At 34.9% G+C, this 19305-nt stretch overlaps 1 protein-coding gene across 1 annotated transcript in view; it reads right to left on the bottom strand.

Moving 5' to 3' along the window:
• Trappc3l (trafficking protein particle complex subunit 3L) overlaps positions 1-11276 on the bottom strand; it is a 40572-nt gene extending 29296 nt beyond the window's left edge. Inside the window, exons 1-3 of the mRNA XM_026414993.2 lie at positions 11235-11276; positions 8018-8115; positions 5152-5251 (exon numbers count right to left, since the gene is read on the bottom strand). Coding sequence (XP_026270778.1) covers positions 5152-5251; positions 8018-8115; positions 11235-11276 — 240 coding nt within the window. The remainder of the gene's footprint in view (positions 1-5151; positions 5252-8017; positions 8116-11234) is intronic.
• Between the last annotated feature and the right edge of the window lie 8029 nt (positions 11277-19305).

Below are 19305 nucleotides of genomic sequence, written 5' to 3'. Positions count from 1 at the left end.
CAGGTACAATTATATTTTCTAGTTTTTCTTATAATAAACTGAAAGACAGGTAGGACTGCAAGTAACAGTTAAATGTTCTAACTTTTCATGACTACAACTTAAATCAGCTATAATAATTCTGCCACAAATTACATATTTTATTTGGAAAAACTACACAATTTTGCTCAGGGAAAAATTCAAATGTATATTTTGAAAGAAACAATGAATTTGTGAAAAAAAAGCACTGAAATAAGATCAGAAGAATTAAATTCTTGGGGAGTGCTTTTCTTATGTATCTGTGGTAATATCATAAGTCTCTATTACACTGTCAGTAATATATAATTATTACTGATATAGATATCAGTAATAATTTTATTATCAATAAAATGGGTCTAATGATAGTTTTTTTTTTTTAACTTCATAAGGTTCTTGTAAGGTGAATATAGGTGATAGGTAGGAATTATTGTGAACTTTCATGAATAAATCCTCTGCATTATGAGAGGTTTTCAATATTATGTTGCTAAATGCTGCTACAGCATTTAGAAATCATAGCCATCCTTCAGTATCTGCAAGACATTGGTTCTAGGAACACCTGCCTTCCCTCCCCTCCCTTGGGTACCAAGATCTGTGTATGCTCAATTCCCTATACAAAACGGCATAGCACATGCATGTAACCTGTGCAGTTCTCTTGTATACTTTAAATCACATCTAGATTTCTCTTGATACATTATATGATGTCAATGCTACATAAATGTTTGTGATACTGTATTGTTTAAGGAATAATGACAAGAAAAAATTCCTTATGTGTTCAGCACATGTGCAACTTTTTTCAAATTTTTTTTTATTTGTGGAACCCATGGATATGGAGAGCTATTATTATGTCTTATTTAATATTTTCAGGTGTACTTGAATTCGATCAAAAAATGCAAACTGGTATTTGACAAAATCACGTTTTAAGGATCCATTTTAATTTTTTACAAAGTAGAATTTAGAGTTAGCTTGTCATCTCTTTTCATATGCAAAATATGAGTCCTGTAAGGCCTACAAAATATTTTTTCTTTTCTTTCTTTCTTTCTTTCTTTCTTTTTTTTTTTTTTTTGATCAACTGTTTGGACTCTTTCATGAAATTTCTTTTCAGACCACTGGATGATGATATTTGAGGCCTAACATTAAAAGACTTTGCCAGATGCCTACTGATAAAGACATCCCTTTTGAAAAAGGCAAAGTGAGAAAAACAAGAGAGTGGGTAATGTTGTTAGTATCTGAAGTTACACAGTCCTCCTGGTGGGAAGGCAGAAGGGTTGCAGAGTGGAGTGAAAGTTCAAAGATCTGGCCTACCTGCAGGCTCTCGCTAACTGACTCAGAGGAATTGCTTCCCTAGGCAGAACATCAGTTTCTTCATCTAGTCAAGTCTATTCAAATGTATTCTCCTCTCTTTTCTTCTCTAGAGCCAGGAGAGAGCATATGGTATTTAGGTGCTCAGTACTGATGTACTCTACAATGTATGGTCTAACAAGGCAACCACGAAGAAGGCACAGCCATTGGGTTCTACTCCTGACTCCACCACAATGTGAGGGCAACACGTGACTATGCTTCCTCTGACTTTGACCTAGTTCTCTATAAAACTGACTCAGTTACATTTGCTACCTGCCTCCTCTGAGGAGAGTTCACAAGGATTAATGAGATAATGATGCCAAAGGCCAGATCTTTTAATGGAAGCTGCTAATTACAAGCAAAGCACCAGTGGGTGAGTACATAACTAAAGTCTGACCCTTCATCTCTGTCAAAATGCTCCTGGAATGGGTGACATCATCACCAGATATAAAAGAACATTTTTCTGGAGAAGTGAAAATGAAAAGGGGAAAAAAAAATCAGGCCTTCAAAGAGTACGAGACAATTGCTATGCACATGAGAAGGGTGAAGGTAATGAATTTTTTTACTGCCCAGAGAGAATCTTGCATGGGAGTGCAAAGGGAATTTTCTGAGCTCACTGAGAACAGAAGATGTCAGACAAAAATTTGCAAGATGTCAGAATGGTTGGCAAGACATAAAAAGTTTGGGGAAAGGATATTTGGAAAGCAGATGCACATGTTTCTGGTTTTATATCAAGTTTCTGGTTTTATATCAAGTAGAATCGCTTCTAACCTGATGAAAATTTGGTCCACTGTTGGGAGGTCAGATATCTTTAGAAACTGCTTTACTTTTTTTAAAGGCAGAATATACTTTATAAAATAGGAGGCACTCTGTGGGAATTTTTTTTCTTTTTGGCTGAGATAGGAATCCTTTTTCTCTCCTTCTCACTAGGCTCATCTTTAGCCTTTTTTTTTTTTCCTTTACTTTGGTACGCAGAATGGGATTTAATTTCTGCACACTGAAGACTTCGTTGTTAGGTGAAATGCATGGTTCCTCATGAAAGGGACTCAAGGAGCCCTTAGGTGTGGTGGGCAGCTAAGGAACACTCCCTGCTGAAGAAAAGCTCTCTTCCCAAGGGGCCTGAACCAAAGAGAGATTTCATTCTTTCTTCCCACCTCTTCCTTTTACCTCTCATCATCTTTCCTTCCTCTTACCTTTTTTTTTTTTTTTGCCCTTCTTCTTTTCTTTTTCTCCAACTAATTTCTACTGATTATTACCAAGTAACAAGTCCTGGGTAAGGCCCTAAATAAACAGGTATCATATTTCTTATTGGCTTAATTACTTTGATTCTCAGCTTTGTGCTTTTCCTGAGATGAACAGGGTCTAGTATTGAATGATTCCAAGTTGTCTCCCACACACCAGGGTCTGTTGGTAGAAGACCACAGGTAATAAGAAAGTTCCATGTGAGACTTCTCATCTTCTTAGCTACCTCTGGGAATAACTTTTATGGGATATTTGTTAGCAGGTATTTTGAAAAAAGAAAAAAGATAATACTGGTTAAAAAAGTTATTTCTTATACTGACTCTCCCCACCCCACTCAACTCCCCATCCCCACTCGCTAGAGAAGCCTAGTTTTCTTAACGATTCTCTGATTAAAAATGGATACATGGAATTATTCCTTTAGAGTCCACAGAAGCCTTTCACTGACTTGGCCTCTGTAGTCAGAGCCAAGAAAAACCATAAGAGGGAACTACAGCAACCTTCCCCCATCACCACACTACTCTAACTGCTGCTCAGTTAGACCAACAGCCAAGATTCTCCTGGTAAGAGCATTTACAGTATTGAGCATATTTCAGATGAGTTCTGATCTTCCATTGCATGACAGAAAATAGTTCCAGGTTCTCAGGAATGAGGCTGTATATGCCTCCATGTCCAGTAGATGTTGTTCTTTACTCAACAGATTTTTAAACTCATCTCTAATCATCTCATTTTAAACATAAGATACTGCTAAATGGAAAATATATACATACATAAACATATCCTGAGGAAAAAATTAAAACTTGGACTGGTTATGCTAGCATAATTTTAGAATGGAGTCTTATTTCAGCCTTGGAAATTATTTTCTTTTTCAGATACCAAAGCCTGGCAAACAACTTTAAATGTAAGAATCAGGTTTTATGTTTCACATTATATGATTTTTCAAATTATCAACCAGTGGGATGAATTTAGGCAAATATTAAAGGGGCGTCATTCTCAAAGCAATCTGACCTTCATCATTACAGAAAGAAGGTGCCTTACTAGTCAAAAGGCCAAGAGAGAGGGACTAACTAGAAAAACAGAAATACAGCAAACACCGACATTTCATGTCTGTATTTCAACTACTGTATTTATTTCCCATTAAAATGGCTAGCTAGCATTCTTGGTTATTGCCCATAAAATCATTTTAGTGAAAAACTAAACCATTGTTTCAGGAGTTTATTTATATTCTGCCAATATATATGGAAAATAACTTTAAAAAAATCTTCTTAATGATGTAGTAAATTCACTGTGCTAAAGTTGGATTCCAATTTCAGTCACACGATTCACTAATCATGAAGTAATAAGTAACAATATCAATAAATAGAAAAATGTTTCATTTGGATTGTGCCTCAAATGTACAATTTTTTTCATATACAATAACATCAATTTCATCATATGCTTCCTGGGACCCAGTTTTCTTATCTGGAAAATGGGGACAATAACTCCTATTCTGTCTATTTCACAGAACTACTATTAGGATGAAAGAAATTAATTAACTGCATTTAGAACCACAGAGCACTATATGGTAGTATTAGAACCATTTGTGGGAAGTGTGCCATGTAAACAATACTAAGGGTCAAGAAAAAAAATAAGACTTGAGCTAATTTGACATTGTGTGAACCTTGGGGCACCATATCAAGACTTCCTAAATATTTCATATCCATGCACAATTTCTGGGTCTCCAACAAATTAATAACATTAACCACAGGTCTGTGGATTAAAGAAATGCTGGCTGCAGATGCATTTAACAGTCGTATATCTAAGAAAGTTAAGTTAGTGCTGGGCATGTAGCATACCCCATAATCTCAGTGGCTTGGGAGGCTGAGGCAAGAGGATTGCAAGTTCAAAGCCAGCCTTAACAATTTGGTGAGAGCTAAGCAACTTAGCAAGACCCTGTCTCAAAATTTAAAACAAATTTAAGGGGGGGGAAGGTGTTGGGTATATGGCTCCTTGGTTGAGAACTCCTGAGCTCAATCAATCCCTGGTTTAAAAAAAAAATTAAATTGAGCTAGTATTGGATGATTCCAAGTTGTCTCCCATACATCAAGGCTGTGAAAGATGTTAGAAAATATGCATTTACAGGAAGTTTTATTTTTCTCTTGGGAAATGACTACAGCAATTTTCTCTGACACTGCCAAACACTATCTCTTCCCATGTGCTGAAAATGACAACAGAAGGAAACTAGATGTGGTCATACACGTAACAAAGTTCCCTGTTACATTCTTCTCTTTACCCTCTCAAAATGTTTTTTTTTTTTTTTTTTCCAGTCTGAGACACACACTCCACACACGCCCTGTAGTCAGGAAAATCTATAAATGTTTAAATGCCTGGAAGCATTTCTCTTTCAGTTCTCAATAGCTTTATCTTTGTGCTGAAATAAAATGCTTTTCAATCAGAATCCCTTTCTCGGCACCTAGCAATGTATACAGATGGAACCTGTCCAATCCAAGCAGAAAACTCAGAAAAAAAAAAAAACCCACAAAGATTCTCAAAACATGACAGAACTAAAAATGCATTTACCTGGGCAATTATGTCCGTAATTTCTGAATAACTATGGCATCTTCTCACACAGGATCGAGCTAAAAAGTCTTCAATCAGCCGTGTTCCAATGCCATAACCCCTGTGGATAAAGGAAGGAGTGTGGTCTGCACACGTGGATAACAAATAAACCAAATATAATGAGTCAAATGGCCTTTGGCAGTGGGCTTTGTATCAGTCCCACAGAAGCAGAGAGCAACAGATCCAGGAAATATTAACTAGTCTCCTCTAAGCATAGGAGCCTGACTAGAGTGAGACTGGAAAACTTGACAGTGGCAGTTGAGGAAAGCTGGTGTCCGTAGCCTAATGTTACCTACCAACAGAAACAGACTGAGAGTCTAGCCCTCTTGTCTGCTATGGGTGTGGCCCCTGGGTGCTCACTCTTAGCACAGTTAGGAGGGCAGGCTCTGACAGATGGAAAACAAGGATCAGAAAAATACTTTTCATTGCTAGTGAAGGTCTTAGCAGTTGGGACTCTGAATTTTACTGTATGTGTGAGTGAGTGAGCCAGGAGAATAGCCAATTAAGAAAGCTCGTGTCTCTTTCTAGAGAAGCTAGAATGATGGAGCTTGGGGTGGAGGCGCTGTTATCTGTTAATGGTACCCCAAGTAAGTGGTTTGGACAGTGCCTGAAGTACAATTCTGAAAGCCTTTATTGATATGTGATAACACAACTGAATATGTGGCTAAGATGGTTAAGCACACTCCTTGAAACTGTGAAATTTCTGAAAGGGACACCAAAAAAAAAAAAAAAAAAAGAAAAATCAGTCTCTGTCATATAAGAACTTGCAATGCAGTTGAAGAAATAGAACCTAAAGGGTGAAAAATAAAGGGAATGCTGTTTTTGTCGAACCAATGGGGAAAAAAGTCTTTAATTTCATAGCCACAAGTACATACACAAGTAAAATGATTTGGATAGAGCAGCAGAGGGCCCAACAAACTAAAGACATTACAGTTTTTAGAGGTAGTGATTGTTTCAGAGGATCTAAAAAAAAGCATGAGATCACTGGTGACTTGGGGGAGATGGATTTGACGTCAGAGTGAGCGCCAAATCTAGTGAGATGTTCTATTTATATTTATGAATGGATAGAAATAGTCCATTTAGCTTACTTGAGACTTCTGAGAAAAAAATGGTTTATAATTCTAACCAGGATGTGTTCACACTGAAAAGATACTTGAAGAACAGAACATTTACTTTAAAAGAAAGTTAAACTCGTTTTGAAAGATATTTCCAGTATTTTCTATTTATCATTATGCAGAGCCAAAGACTTAGCCACTGGAACAGCGATGGGAAGCCAGAGGTTATGAGTCGTGCATTATACTGCATGTCTTGCTTTGGTCAAAGAATATGACTCTACAAAGTAGATATTTATAAATCAATTTAAAAATATAAGACACTCCCAGAAGCTATTAAAGAAATTCAAGTGTGATTTTTTTTCATAAAGCCTTCCTACAGCCTCTCCAAATTTATTTTTTAATTAATATTCCATTCACATCTGTTAAAATGTGCACTCAATTAGTTCACCAAACATTTTTTAGTTAAATCAGCTTCTTAATTTTCTTCAGCTACTCCACAAAACAATGCAAAATGTAATGTAAGTCAAATAAATGGATAACTTTTGGGAATGCTACTTCTGTCAGATGTTGAAGTGTGACCACAGACAAAGACAGCTTTAGCAGCTCCCACAGCTGTAGACAGTTCAGCTGAGGAAGAAACTGCAATGACCATTTGCGGGTAATTGGGCTGTTTGCTGCTTTTTGAACACTTCCAAATAATTAAGAAGAAATATTAAGAAACGAGAGAGAGATTCAACTGTCATATATAACTAAACAGAACAAATTTTAAAAATTAGAGGGAGGGAAATAGGGAGGGTAGGGGGCAGGCTTGTATACCAAAATGAAAAGGAATTTTCCAAAAAGAAAAAATGAGAAAAAAAAATATATATATGGAGGAACAAGAGTTAAAATTTTTAAAAAATTTCAAGCTTTCCCTTCTTCTTCTTCTTTTTCCCCCCCTGTATTCCAATGGAAAATACAACGAGCCCTTTTAGAAAACCCTAAAATGCTAGGCTAAATTTCCCCTTCAATCTGCCTAAGTAAATCTTCTAACCAGTGCATATTTTCCAGTCCTTTTTCAGAGCCCACAATTAAGAGGTTAAAAAGATGTTGACAGGTATTTCATTGTTTGGAAATAATCTCATGATCATATAATTATTCTGAGAAAATTAAAAGGTGAAATTTGAGCATGAGGCATCTCTATTAATAAAGACAAAAGAGAATGGGCTTATTAAGAAGTGTGTTTTATATTTAAAATATATTTTAAAATAAATTATAGTAAGGGCAAAAAACATTCAAACAATGGAAATGTTATATAGGAAAAAGAAATTCTTCCTTCAACCCATAATTCCCTATCACCCAGTCTTCTTTTTAGGCAATTATAATAACATTTTTGCATATGCTTTCTTAGATGGTCTGTGCTTCTGCAAGTAAATATTTACATTGTAAGGAGTCAATGTTAGAAAAAAAGACTACTGAAAAGATCAAATTGGATGCTTTACCACATTATTAAAAGAGCAACTTTAGTCTTGCCACAACAGTGGCTAATGAAGAAATAATTTCTAACAACAAACATTCCACATTTGATATTCATGGAGAAAAAATTCCTTCCCATTAATTTCTGGTATATCAATCTAAATGGCAAGTGTAAGAAATTACACTCAGCTTTCCAATATGATTCATTGACACAGAAAAAGAGCTGGTAAAATGGAGCAAGTCATCAGAGGCAGGAAAAATGTAGGTGATGTTAAGAAACAACAAACATTCTATAAGAATAAAAGATGCCTACTTACATTTTATCTAAGTATTTGTTCACATCTTCATCTTTTTCATAATCCTTACAAAGTTGGGCAACCAAAGCTCCATAGGTGAGGACAAAGAGATCTTTGTTCTGTAGGCAAATGGATGGTTTTATGTTATAGGCAAAGTTACAACAATATACTACTGTATTTTTTTCTTTTCTTTCCCCTTCCTACCTACTTCCCTTTCTTTACAAAATCTTGGTGTTAGAATCAGCCTCAGAGATCATCTGTTCATTTTTCTCCCATCTTTGTATTATTGCAACCCTTTTTATTTTTAGAACAAACTGTACTTACATTTGGATACTTAGCTGGTGCTGTGGAAAGACCTGTGAAATTAATTTCTTAACATGAGAATATCTTTCTATGCCTTTGCTTACATTATATAACTTGCAATGTATTTCATGGATAAAGTATTTTTAATCACTAATTTCTAATACAAGTTCCTATTATTCTAAAGTGAACTTTGATTTGTACTGACCCTGTTTTCAGTTGGAAGAAATAATTGGGTGAGATTTCTCCTGAATCTGCACAATCTTTAATGAGCAGCAGATCTGCCAACAAGAAATTCAGGGTGAACCCAGTTGGAGCAGCAAATTTGTGAGTTTTTTCTTTCTTTCTTTCTTTTTTTCTTAAAAAAAAAAAAAGGTGTGTGTGTGTGTGTGTGTGTGTGTGTGTGTGTGTGTGTGTGTGTATGTTGGGGGGGGGTGCTTGTGCTTTCTTTAGGGATTTCCAAAATATTTCTCATTTTTAGAGTGAATTACAAGTGAAAACTAAAACCAAAGCCAATTTAGATATCATTTAGCATAGATGTTGAATATATGGGAAACAGAAAACATAAAGTTCAATCAATCCATTGGTAATCGCTTCTAATATTGAGTACTACCCGAAAAAGGGAAGGGTATCTTAGAGACAATTAATTCCAATGCTGCCATTTCTCCAGAGGAGAGAATGAGGCTTCAGAAGAACCAAATGACTTGCCCAATTAGCCTGCAATTGTGAGAGCCAGAAAGGCCTGTCAGACTCCAAGCCTCCATTCTGACTCAGCATTTATCACTGAGGTAGACAAAGATGGAGGATACTATTTGGAATAGAGGTGGGTAGGAGATAGAGGTAAGAAGGAGGGTCACTACTGAAAATAAGTCTATTTTGCACATAATCTTTTATTTGTGTGAAAAGTCAAATGTAGATTCCAGATTAGAAGAGGTGTCCTTACCTCTAGGCCCAAGTAGCTTGGATAACCTAATATATAGGAGAAGAGAAGGCCTCTTCTTAACATGAGAATATCTTTCTATGCCTTTGCTTACATTATTAAAAAGAGAAGCATGGGCAGGAATGCCTTTAAGAAACCAATAAGATTGTTTATTCAACAAATTACTTTTGTAAATATTACATAATTTGATCAAAAGCTTCCAAAGTTGGTTCAATACCATCAGACTCTTATGTATGGGTTTATATTGTGACAAACATGTTTCTTCAGTCAGGTAGGATATTTATTAACACTAAATAAAATTTGAATAAATAGAATCTAAATATTATTTGTCATATATGACATACTTATGCAAAAAAACCCCAAAATACCATAAATTTACATAGGATATATATTACCTATAATTAATTGATATTATGTTATATATTTACTGATATTACAGTAATATATACAATTCAGGTGTAGAAAAATAGTGAATATGTTAATATTTTTACCAGGATATAAGGGATATAAGCAAGTGATATGAACAAAAATATTGTTAAACATAACACTAAGGGTCACCATGTATTCAATTTTAATTCTCTTATTTAAATCTTCCATGAACTTAATCACAAATTACAATAATGACTGCAATTATATCTACTTAGCATATAAGAAACCACAGAATAAAACAAAATATGGCTATGTACCAATGCTACAACATAGAAATATCAAAGATGAAGAATGGAGAGAGAGAGAGAGAGAGAGAGAGAGAGAGAGAGAGAGAGAGAGAGAGAGAGAACATAAATGACAATGTATTTCTTGCAACTAGACGTAAAGCAAAAGAATTTGAAAAGGGGAAAATATTATAACCCACCTACATGCCATAGCCTCAGTATTGTGCCCATTTATAATTAAGGTCAGATTAAGAAAATGGCAACTCCCTACTTACTACACACACTCTCTCTTGTTTCAAGACCAAAGGCTGTACTTTGAAGTACATGTGCAGTTGGATCTCAAATCCACACCACAGATCCAAAGAAATGTCAAAATAAATTTATTTATTTTTATGGTTTTTAAAACCATAACAACCAACAATTTTCATATGTGAAAAATGGAACACTTAATTATTTTCAGAGGTTTGTGCTATATCAGGATAAAAATGTTTTACTGGTACACACACACACACACACACACACACACACAATATGAACTATGTACAATAATTTTTGGTATTTGAGTACCTGATAGTAAAAGAAATCAAGATCCAGAGTGCCAGGGACAGGGGGCATCTGCATGCATTTCAAATTAGGGTGTGCCAGTTACTCACTACAACCCAAAGTACCCAAGGCTGAAATTACTTAATTACATCAAATGCCCATTATTCTCCTGAAGTAATTAACATAGTTTTAAACGTAACCATGATTTTCACATCTATAACATCTAAATGGCTAAAGCTATTATGAGAGAGGATTAAAAAAGAATATTATCTTAACTGAATCTGTACAAAATGAAGTTTAAAAAAAACTCTGAATTTAAAATAGAAAGAATAATAACACGGAGCAAATATAAACACATTTAAGACTATGAAATAAATTGTTAAAGGTAATCTTTTAACACCTAGATTTTTTTGATGATCTTACTCATATTTGATTTTACACATAAAATTTAACTATTTTATATACATTTAATTTCTTATTTCATGCAATATGACATACAAAGAATTGCTTAATCTTTGTATTTCCTCACAGAGACAAGAGGAAAATTCCACACTTTTATGGATATAATTAATCAGGAAAGAAGACCCTAAAATCTCTATAAAGAATCGATTATTCTGTTACAGTGAGGGATAATTTGTAACCATTCCCAGAAGTGTCATTTATGATACGCTTCACCAAACCCAATCTTTGCTCAACTGAAAAATTCTACTTGTAGCATCACCTTTCAAATTAAATCAAGAATTGCTCAGAAAAAAACATCTTCTATGAAGTAGAATAATGCTCCTTTATAAAAGGATCTTACAATTTTTTGGTATTCCGGTCTTCTATGTGCAGGGCGAGACATAGTGCTTGGTAGAGGAAGAATGTGATCTTCAATTTCTTTTCTTTTATCTATAACTTAGAGGTGCATAAGTCTTCCTCCTTTTTGAGTTTTGCAAATTCCTCCTTGCTTTGAGGCAGGAGTGCTACTTCTGCCTTCTACTGCTTTTGCTCTTTGCTGAACTCAAGAGGAAAACAAAAATCATGAACAACAGGATTGTCTTGTGTCTACGTAATTTGCCACTGCTCAAATAACTGCTTGACTTGTCGGGATGAGTTGTAATCTGGACCCATAAAAGTTGATAGTGTGAAGTCAGATCAGAAGCACCAAGACACTAAAAATTCTTTAGCCCTAGGGAGTTCAAGAGTGGTGTTTTGTTCTCATGCCAAGGCGTTGTTTTAAAATCACAAACAGAAACCTTTATAATCTAGAGAGAACTAAATGTTAGCATTATTCAGTCTTGTATTGATTGTCCTGTGAATTAGAGAGTCAGGATCAGCAATCGGTAGGCACTAAATCCTCGTTCAAACCTTATCAACAACTCAAATGGGTATCACATTGTTCCCAGGACATAGGCCCCCATATTGAGTGATTACAATATTCAAATAGTCAAATATATCTGTTATCCTTTTTCTTCTTTTCATAAGCAGCAACAGCATTTTAAGAAGTGTTGAATCAGTGATATTTTCTTTCAGAACTGTTGCACAAAATATTGCTCTATAGTTTAATAATGTATGTGATGATTTTGGCAGAGAAAGTAAGCCCTTAGCTTTCTTTTGATAGTTCCTAAGATGTTAACTATTGAAAGCTTGCTTTATTTATACAGAAATAAAGATATTTAAAGTTCAAACAAGAAATCTCATCTTGACAACTATGGGGTGTGGAGGATCAAAGCTGTTCCAGAAACAGAAGCATAAAGTTCAGTTTAGAAAAGTAGTTTCCTACCACTTTACAGCTTGAGACAATTAGTTCAATTTGCTCTGGCATATTCTTGCTATAAAGGAACAGACTAGTAAATACTTTGAAGAAGTGTGAGGTAGTTGAAAGAACCTTGGAGACTGGAAAAACTCAGGCTGAATTGCAGTTCTACAATTACTGGCTGTGTGGCCTTGGGCAAGCCACTTTATTGCTCTATGGCTCAGTTTTCACATCTGCAAAATGGCAGTAATAATACCTACCTCAAAGAATAATTGTGAGTATCAAAGAGATAATATGTGCTATAAAACACACGGTAATGCACTAAGTAAAAAATAATAGCCAATAACTATAGGTTATTCCTGTAGGTGAATTTATTGAGTGGAATTGTATAATATTTATGGTATTTCCATTAGTGTCTAGATACCATGATCTCAGGAAAATCTGTTTTGTTGAGTTGTGGGGCATAGAGGACTTTTCAGTAGCAGATTAATGACAACTTGTATAAACTTTACAATTTACAATATGGTATTCATTCTCTTTGCCTTGTTTTAATTCATCTATAATCTGTGATGTAGTCACTACTGTAATCATTGCCATTTTGTAGAATAGGAATCTAAATGTAGAAAGACTAGAAATTTGTTCAAATATGCCTGAATAGTGGGTGGGAAAGGGATTTGAGCTAACTTAATTGATTATAAATTAAGACAAGTGTTGTTTTTTTCCCCCTGTTGCACATATTCTAATTATGTTAGGACAAAATATTTCGAGGTAGGCTCACAAAATCACTAAGGTGCAGCTATCGCACATTGATGGGCTTAGTGTGGAAACAGTTTTGGGTTTTGGGTAAGAGATCCCTGAGAAAAACAGAAAAGATCTGTGTGCTTGGAGAGAGGGTATGATAATACTGGAATCAATCACTAAACTCTAATGGCTGTGGTAGGACTGCATCGGAGCCATTGTGGGAAGTCAGGACATTGTGAGGAATTTAGAGAAAGCGAGCTCTTCCTTTAGACTAACAAGACTACTCTCTACCCAACAGCCCTCTTCCTGGGACACAGGAATAGAGAAAGAAGAACTTAGTTTCAGCCCAGAGACTTTGTACCAAGCAAAGCTGCACAAATGCAGCTGTAGTCATTGTCACTGGGTACACTGGTTTGCTGGTTTTCAGACTGTGAAACCCACTGACCTTCAGCACTTGTTAGGATCTGAGGGAACCTTTGTTTTGTTGTCCCTGGCTCCTTGTTTTTATTTAAATCCACCCCCTACTTAAATAGAAGACAGCTCCAAGTATATATTTGAAGCAGGTAAATGATCTGTAATATCTAGCCTGGCACTAAACTACGAAGGAGAATCATTTCAAAATAATACACAGGTAGTTTTTTTCTCTCAGTAGGAGTTCTTTAGGCTGGCCAGGATTGATTTTGGACCTAGGGCTGAGACAAAGAAGCGTTCTTGAGTTTCATCAAATGTGCACTGTAGTGAACCAATCCAAGTAAATGGTGAACTGGGCCATACCTCTACACAGGGCCTTTGGGCGGTATCTGGGCAGGTGAGAGGTGGGAAATAGCTAATAGAAGATGGATGAAAACTATTTCCTGGTACCATAATATCTGGTCCAGAGGCTTAAACCCAAAAGAAAATAGATTACTCATTTTTTTTTTCAAATTCTTTCTATTTCTTAAGCCCAAAAGAAAATAGATTACTCATTTTTTTTTCCAAACTCTTTCTATTTAAGGCTGGTTTTAGTGTTTATTTTATCCTGTGCTATTTCAGTAATATCTGTGTATGACTTGTCCCTTAAGGATAGCCCTAGAGTTTAGTGCCGATCCCATATCTATGTGCCAACTTGTACCTTGTGAATGAGGTGGTGGGTCCATGCTGAGGAGTATACATTTGATACCTATGTGTTGCAAACAGCAGCAAGTTATCTTTAACAAGGAGACAATTTACCTGTAAATTTCTATGGTCTGAATGTCCCCTCAAAATGCACTTGGCTTAAACTTAATCCCCATTGTGGTAGTATTAAGAGGTGAGGCTTTCTGAGAACTGTGGTTAATAGCCATGAAGCTTTTGTCCTCATGAACAATGAAAGACTTATAAAAAGGCTGGACAGAACTAGCTCAGGCCTTTTTATGTTTTGCTCCTCTGCTATATGAGGACACAGCAATAAGGTGCCATCTTGGAAGCCTTGAGCAACCCTCATCAGACACCAATGTGGCATCTTAATCTTGGACTTCCCAGCCTCTAAAACTGTGGGATATAAATTTGTGTGTTTTTTATATAAATTATCTAGTTTCATATGTTTTCTTATAACAGTACAAAAGGACTAAGACAAAGCCCAAAAGAAAATAGATTACTCATAGATGTAATCCATCACAGCCATTGACAAGTTACACACACACTGGCACTGCAGATGAAGTCATTATTTCAATAGCTAACAATAAAAAAAAAACTTGCAAATTTGTTGTCAGTGAGCTCCTTTAAAGCAATAATTCGACACTCCAATAGTGACATCTACTCCGCGTCAATGGTCCATCCTTTCCAGAAAGAATGGTCTGTAATTTCCTTTCCCACTTCCACATTTCTCATATACTCTAATTAGGTAGGCTTTTAAATATGAACTGATACAGCTACACCCTCTTTAATTCTATTTTCCTTTCATTTTCAGTGGTTACATTATCCAGAGCTTGATGATGATCATTCTATGCATTTTTTTAACTTGAGATATGCAACTATCCATAAAGAATATATAATAGTATTTGGAGTTTTATATAATAGTATCTTACTACATGTATCCTACAGCTTGGATTTTTCTTAAAGTTATTTAAGGTTTATCGATTTCCATGCCTATTACTGTAGATCATTTATTTCAACAGATTTATAGCAGGGATCAGCAAAACATGTCTGTAAAGGACTAGAGAGTAAAAATCTTAAGTTTTGCAGTCATATAGATTTTTGTCACAAGAACTCAGCACTGCTGCTGCAATGTAAAGGTGGTCTTTATCCTGAAATAACAGACATGTGACTACGTTCTATAAAACTTAATTTATAAACCCTGAAATTTGAATTTCATATAAGTCCACATATCACAAAATAGTTAACAATTTTTTTATACCATTTTAAAATATAAAATCCATTCTTAGCTTATAAACCATACAAATCAGACAGTGGGCCAATTTGGTCCTTAAGCCATAGTTGGCAAACTCCACTCTATCCATTCTGTTACCATGGTGTATTAATTTATTTCCTTCTTATTGGACATTAGTGCTGGAATTTCCCCTATGATTTTCTACATAATCAATATATTTTGCTAATTATTTTGTGGGTAGTTTATAAAAATGTTTATTTTCTATTTTGGGGGGATGAAATACTACATATCTCTACCTGAACACCTATATCTTAGACAAAACTCGCTAAGATTGTTCTTTGCAATTTTTTGTATACTTTCCAGTGTCTACTTGATCAATTCATTTCTGATAAAGATATGTTAAAAATCTCTATGATAAAACTGTTACTTTATAGTTCAATTAGCTTTTGCTTTATATATTTCAAAGTTACGCAGTCACAGACATACAAGTTGACATTGGTATATCTTTATAATGGATCGTTACTTTTATTATGATGGAACATTCATAATTAGCCCTTTTGACATTATTTGCCTTAGTTCACTTTTACCTTCTGTTAGTATTGTTCTCAGTGGTCTGCAGTCCAGTACCTTTCTTTTCAAGCTTTACAAGTGGTACAATTTTGAGAGTGTCACTTGTAAGCAGAAGGATTGTTTACCATTTTGTAGGCAAGTTGAAGCCAGTTCTGGCATGGGGGTTAAAAGTATGTGCCAGACCACCTGGTTCCTGATGTTGGTTCCTCCATTCATCTCTGTGTGACACTGAGCAATTTTCTTAATCTCTCCAGACTTAATTTTCTCAGTCTGTAACAACATTGAGGATAACATAATAACCTCATTATTAAGTTACTGTGGGAATTCAATGGGACAAAGTTCTTAGAACAGTGCCCAGCATGTAGCACACCTAGTAAGTGTTAGCTATTTAAAAATTTAATTGTGATTTTTCATGTATTAGGTCTCATTTCTACTGCTGTTTTGTTCTCTCTTTATCATCCTTTTCCTTTGTTTACTATCTCCTTTTCTATCAATGTCCCCCTTCTATTTCCTTTATTTTTGAATGACCTATACATTGTACATTTATTCTTTTTGGAATCATACTTGAATTTTATGGTTTTATTGAGATATTGCTGTACATTTTGATGAGAATATATATATCTGTGTATATAATAATATATATGTAGTCATCAAATTAATCAGCATAATTAACATTTCCATCACCCCTGCACTGTGTTTACTTAGGTTGTCTATTTGGCATCCATTAAATACAGGGTCAAATAATGGCCAAGTTGTTTACATCTCCCCTGTGACCCTGAACCCATGTACTGAACCACCTCCTTATCTAACTCTCACATAGTAAAGGCAATATTTTCCTGCCCTAAAGCAACTCATGCTCAGGTCACAGACATGTAGGGACAGTTTATTGCCAAAAGCCCACTAGAATTATCTAAACTAGCCAGTCCTAAGTGTTTCCCCTTCCTGCTCTGCCTTTCCCATAGAAACCCCAATAAATGCTCTGGCTTAGCCTTTTCCTTCCTCTTTCTGCTTCTCACCAAACCTGTTGCTTCCTTATATGACCTAGTATGACACTGCATACCCCCTTGTCTGGGAGAAAGATCCTTCTTTCTCTGATATTGGCATCTCTTTGTTGTTACTTAGTCACTTTCATTAATTAAAACTCTGTGGGTACAAATTGATACAACTCTCAAAAGTTTTCTCAAGTCCCTTTGTAATTTTTCCCTTCTTATCCCTCCTCCCCTACTTTCTAGGCAGGCATCGGTCTGGTTTCTGTCAGCACAGATTAATTTATAATTCCTTGAATTTATATAAATAGAATCATATACTACATATCCCTTTTTCTGAATTATTTCATCCAGAAAATTATTTTTGAATTCAGTAATGTTTTGCATATTTAAATAATTTTCCCTTTTATTTTGCTAGTAATATTCTCTCCAATGGATATTATAATTTGTTGATTCACACATTTGGTGATGGACATTTGGACTATTTCTTATTTATACCTACTATAAAGAAAGTTGCTATGGTCATTCGTAGATAAGTTTTCATGTAGACATATGCTTTCATTTGTCTGGTGTAAATAACTAGGACATAAATCTCTGTGTTATATGATAGGTGCCTAGTTAACTTTTAAAGAAAATGTGTAGTTCAAAGTGGGTTGTCCAACTTGACATTCCCATCATCAGTGTATGAGAATTCCAGTTGTTTTGCATTCTTACTGATCTTTGGTATGGTTAATCTTAAATTCTAGCCATCTTAGTAGATATGTAGTGATATCTTATTATAATAATACATAATATATGTAATAATTGCCTTAGTTATATCTTTAGAAATAAAAATAGTGTTTTCTATAGTTAATAATTAAAGAGACCTTTAAAAAAGTATCCTATTGTGCTCATCAATATTTTTGCTCCCATGTCTTTCCTCCGGGTTCATTTTTCTTCTTGCTGTAATATATAATTTCATAATTCCCTCAATGAGGTTCTGTGGGAGATCAATTTCCTAGTCTTTATGTATTTTTATTTTGCTCTGTCTTAAATGACAATTTAGCTGGTACTAAGCACCTTAAAGATAGTGTCTTCTAGGGTCTATTGTTACTGATAAGAAGTCTAACTTTAGTGGAATATCTGTCTTTTCTTTTTTTATAGTTATTAAGAATATTTCCTGTTTTCACATTCTGCATTTTTCTTTGCTGTATCTAATTGTAAATTGATCTGATTTAGTTCTGCTCAGAACAACCAACATGCTCATGATGTAAAAACTTGACTTTGATTTTGCTATTAGTTATTTCTTTTCATAAATATTGCTTCTCTGCTTCTCCTTTTTTTTTTCTCCTTGAAATTCCTACTAGATTGTGAGTTGCTTAATCTGTCTTCTGTTTCCCTCAGCTGTATTATTTTATTTCATTGTCGTATTGCACTTTGGATGAGTTTCTCTGTTCTGCATTTTAAATCACTAATTACATGTTTAACCATGTCCAGTTGAAAGTTTTGAGAAGAAAAATTTATAACCCAAACCAAGCCTAGTCCAGGGCCCTTCATATAGGAGCCGAGCAATAAATATTTACCAATCAAATCAACATAAAATTATCTTACATATTTGATCATTTAATTAGTTACAGATATACTAGTTAATTAAAAATAAAATATCACCTTTTTATATAAGAGAAAGATACCTCATAAACAAATTTGCAACTTAACTTTTAAGGCAGCACATAGCAATATTCTGGGAACAGAAACAGATTTTAAATCTATGCAAAGTTAGAATGTTTTTCTTGTTATTTGGCTTTAGGGGTACCTAGGCTTATTCTTCTTTGGAAAATTTTTTGGGATATGGTAGAATCCTTAGGTTATGGACTTTCCAATGGACCCTTAGTTTCAGATTGTTCTAGTATTTGATAATATTCATTATTCTGTATATTGTAACTTTATGATGATAGAACCCTCATCTAGTACAAAGGCAGGAGTGTCTCTGTTGCACTTCCAGCACTCTATTTGCTGATGCTCAGCATTTTGTGTTGTACATAGCAGCACAGAGATGGAGGCAGTCTGTTTCACAAGCAAGCTATGCTCTTTTTTAAAAAAGTAAGATTATTTATTTTTGTTGTTTGTTTAGTTGTCAATGGACCTTTATTTTATTTATATGCGGTGCTGAGAATCAAACCCAGTGCTTTACACATGCTAGGCAAGCGCTCTACCACTGAGCCCCAGCCCCAGTCCCGCTATGCTCTTTTTATATTGAAAATTTTCTCAGTTTATACATACCAAATGAGAATTGAGATACCTTCCATTTCTTCTAGCTATAATCTGGTGTGTATTTATTAGGTCAGGATTCACAAAGTACCTAAGGAAAGATGTTAGAATCCTTTAAACATGTAAGTATGTCGGGTCACTTGACGTAACCAGTTAAACCAGTAAGAGCCCATAAAATGGTTATAGCTGTGGAGTCTAATGATCAGAAAGGGCCATAAGCTGATTTGTGGATGAACTTCCCATG

This window comes from Urocitellus parryii, chromosome 8 (assembly GCF_045843805.1).
Source record: "Urocitellus parryii isolate mUroPar1 chromosome 8, mUroPar1.hap1, whole genome shotgun sequence".
NCBI lineage: Eukaryota > Metazoa > Chordata > Mammalia > Rodentia > Sciuridae > Urocitellus > Urocitellus parryii.
Note: the sequence above shows the minus strand (reverse complement) of the source record. Positions and strands in the feature narration are given on the sequence as shown.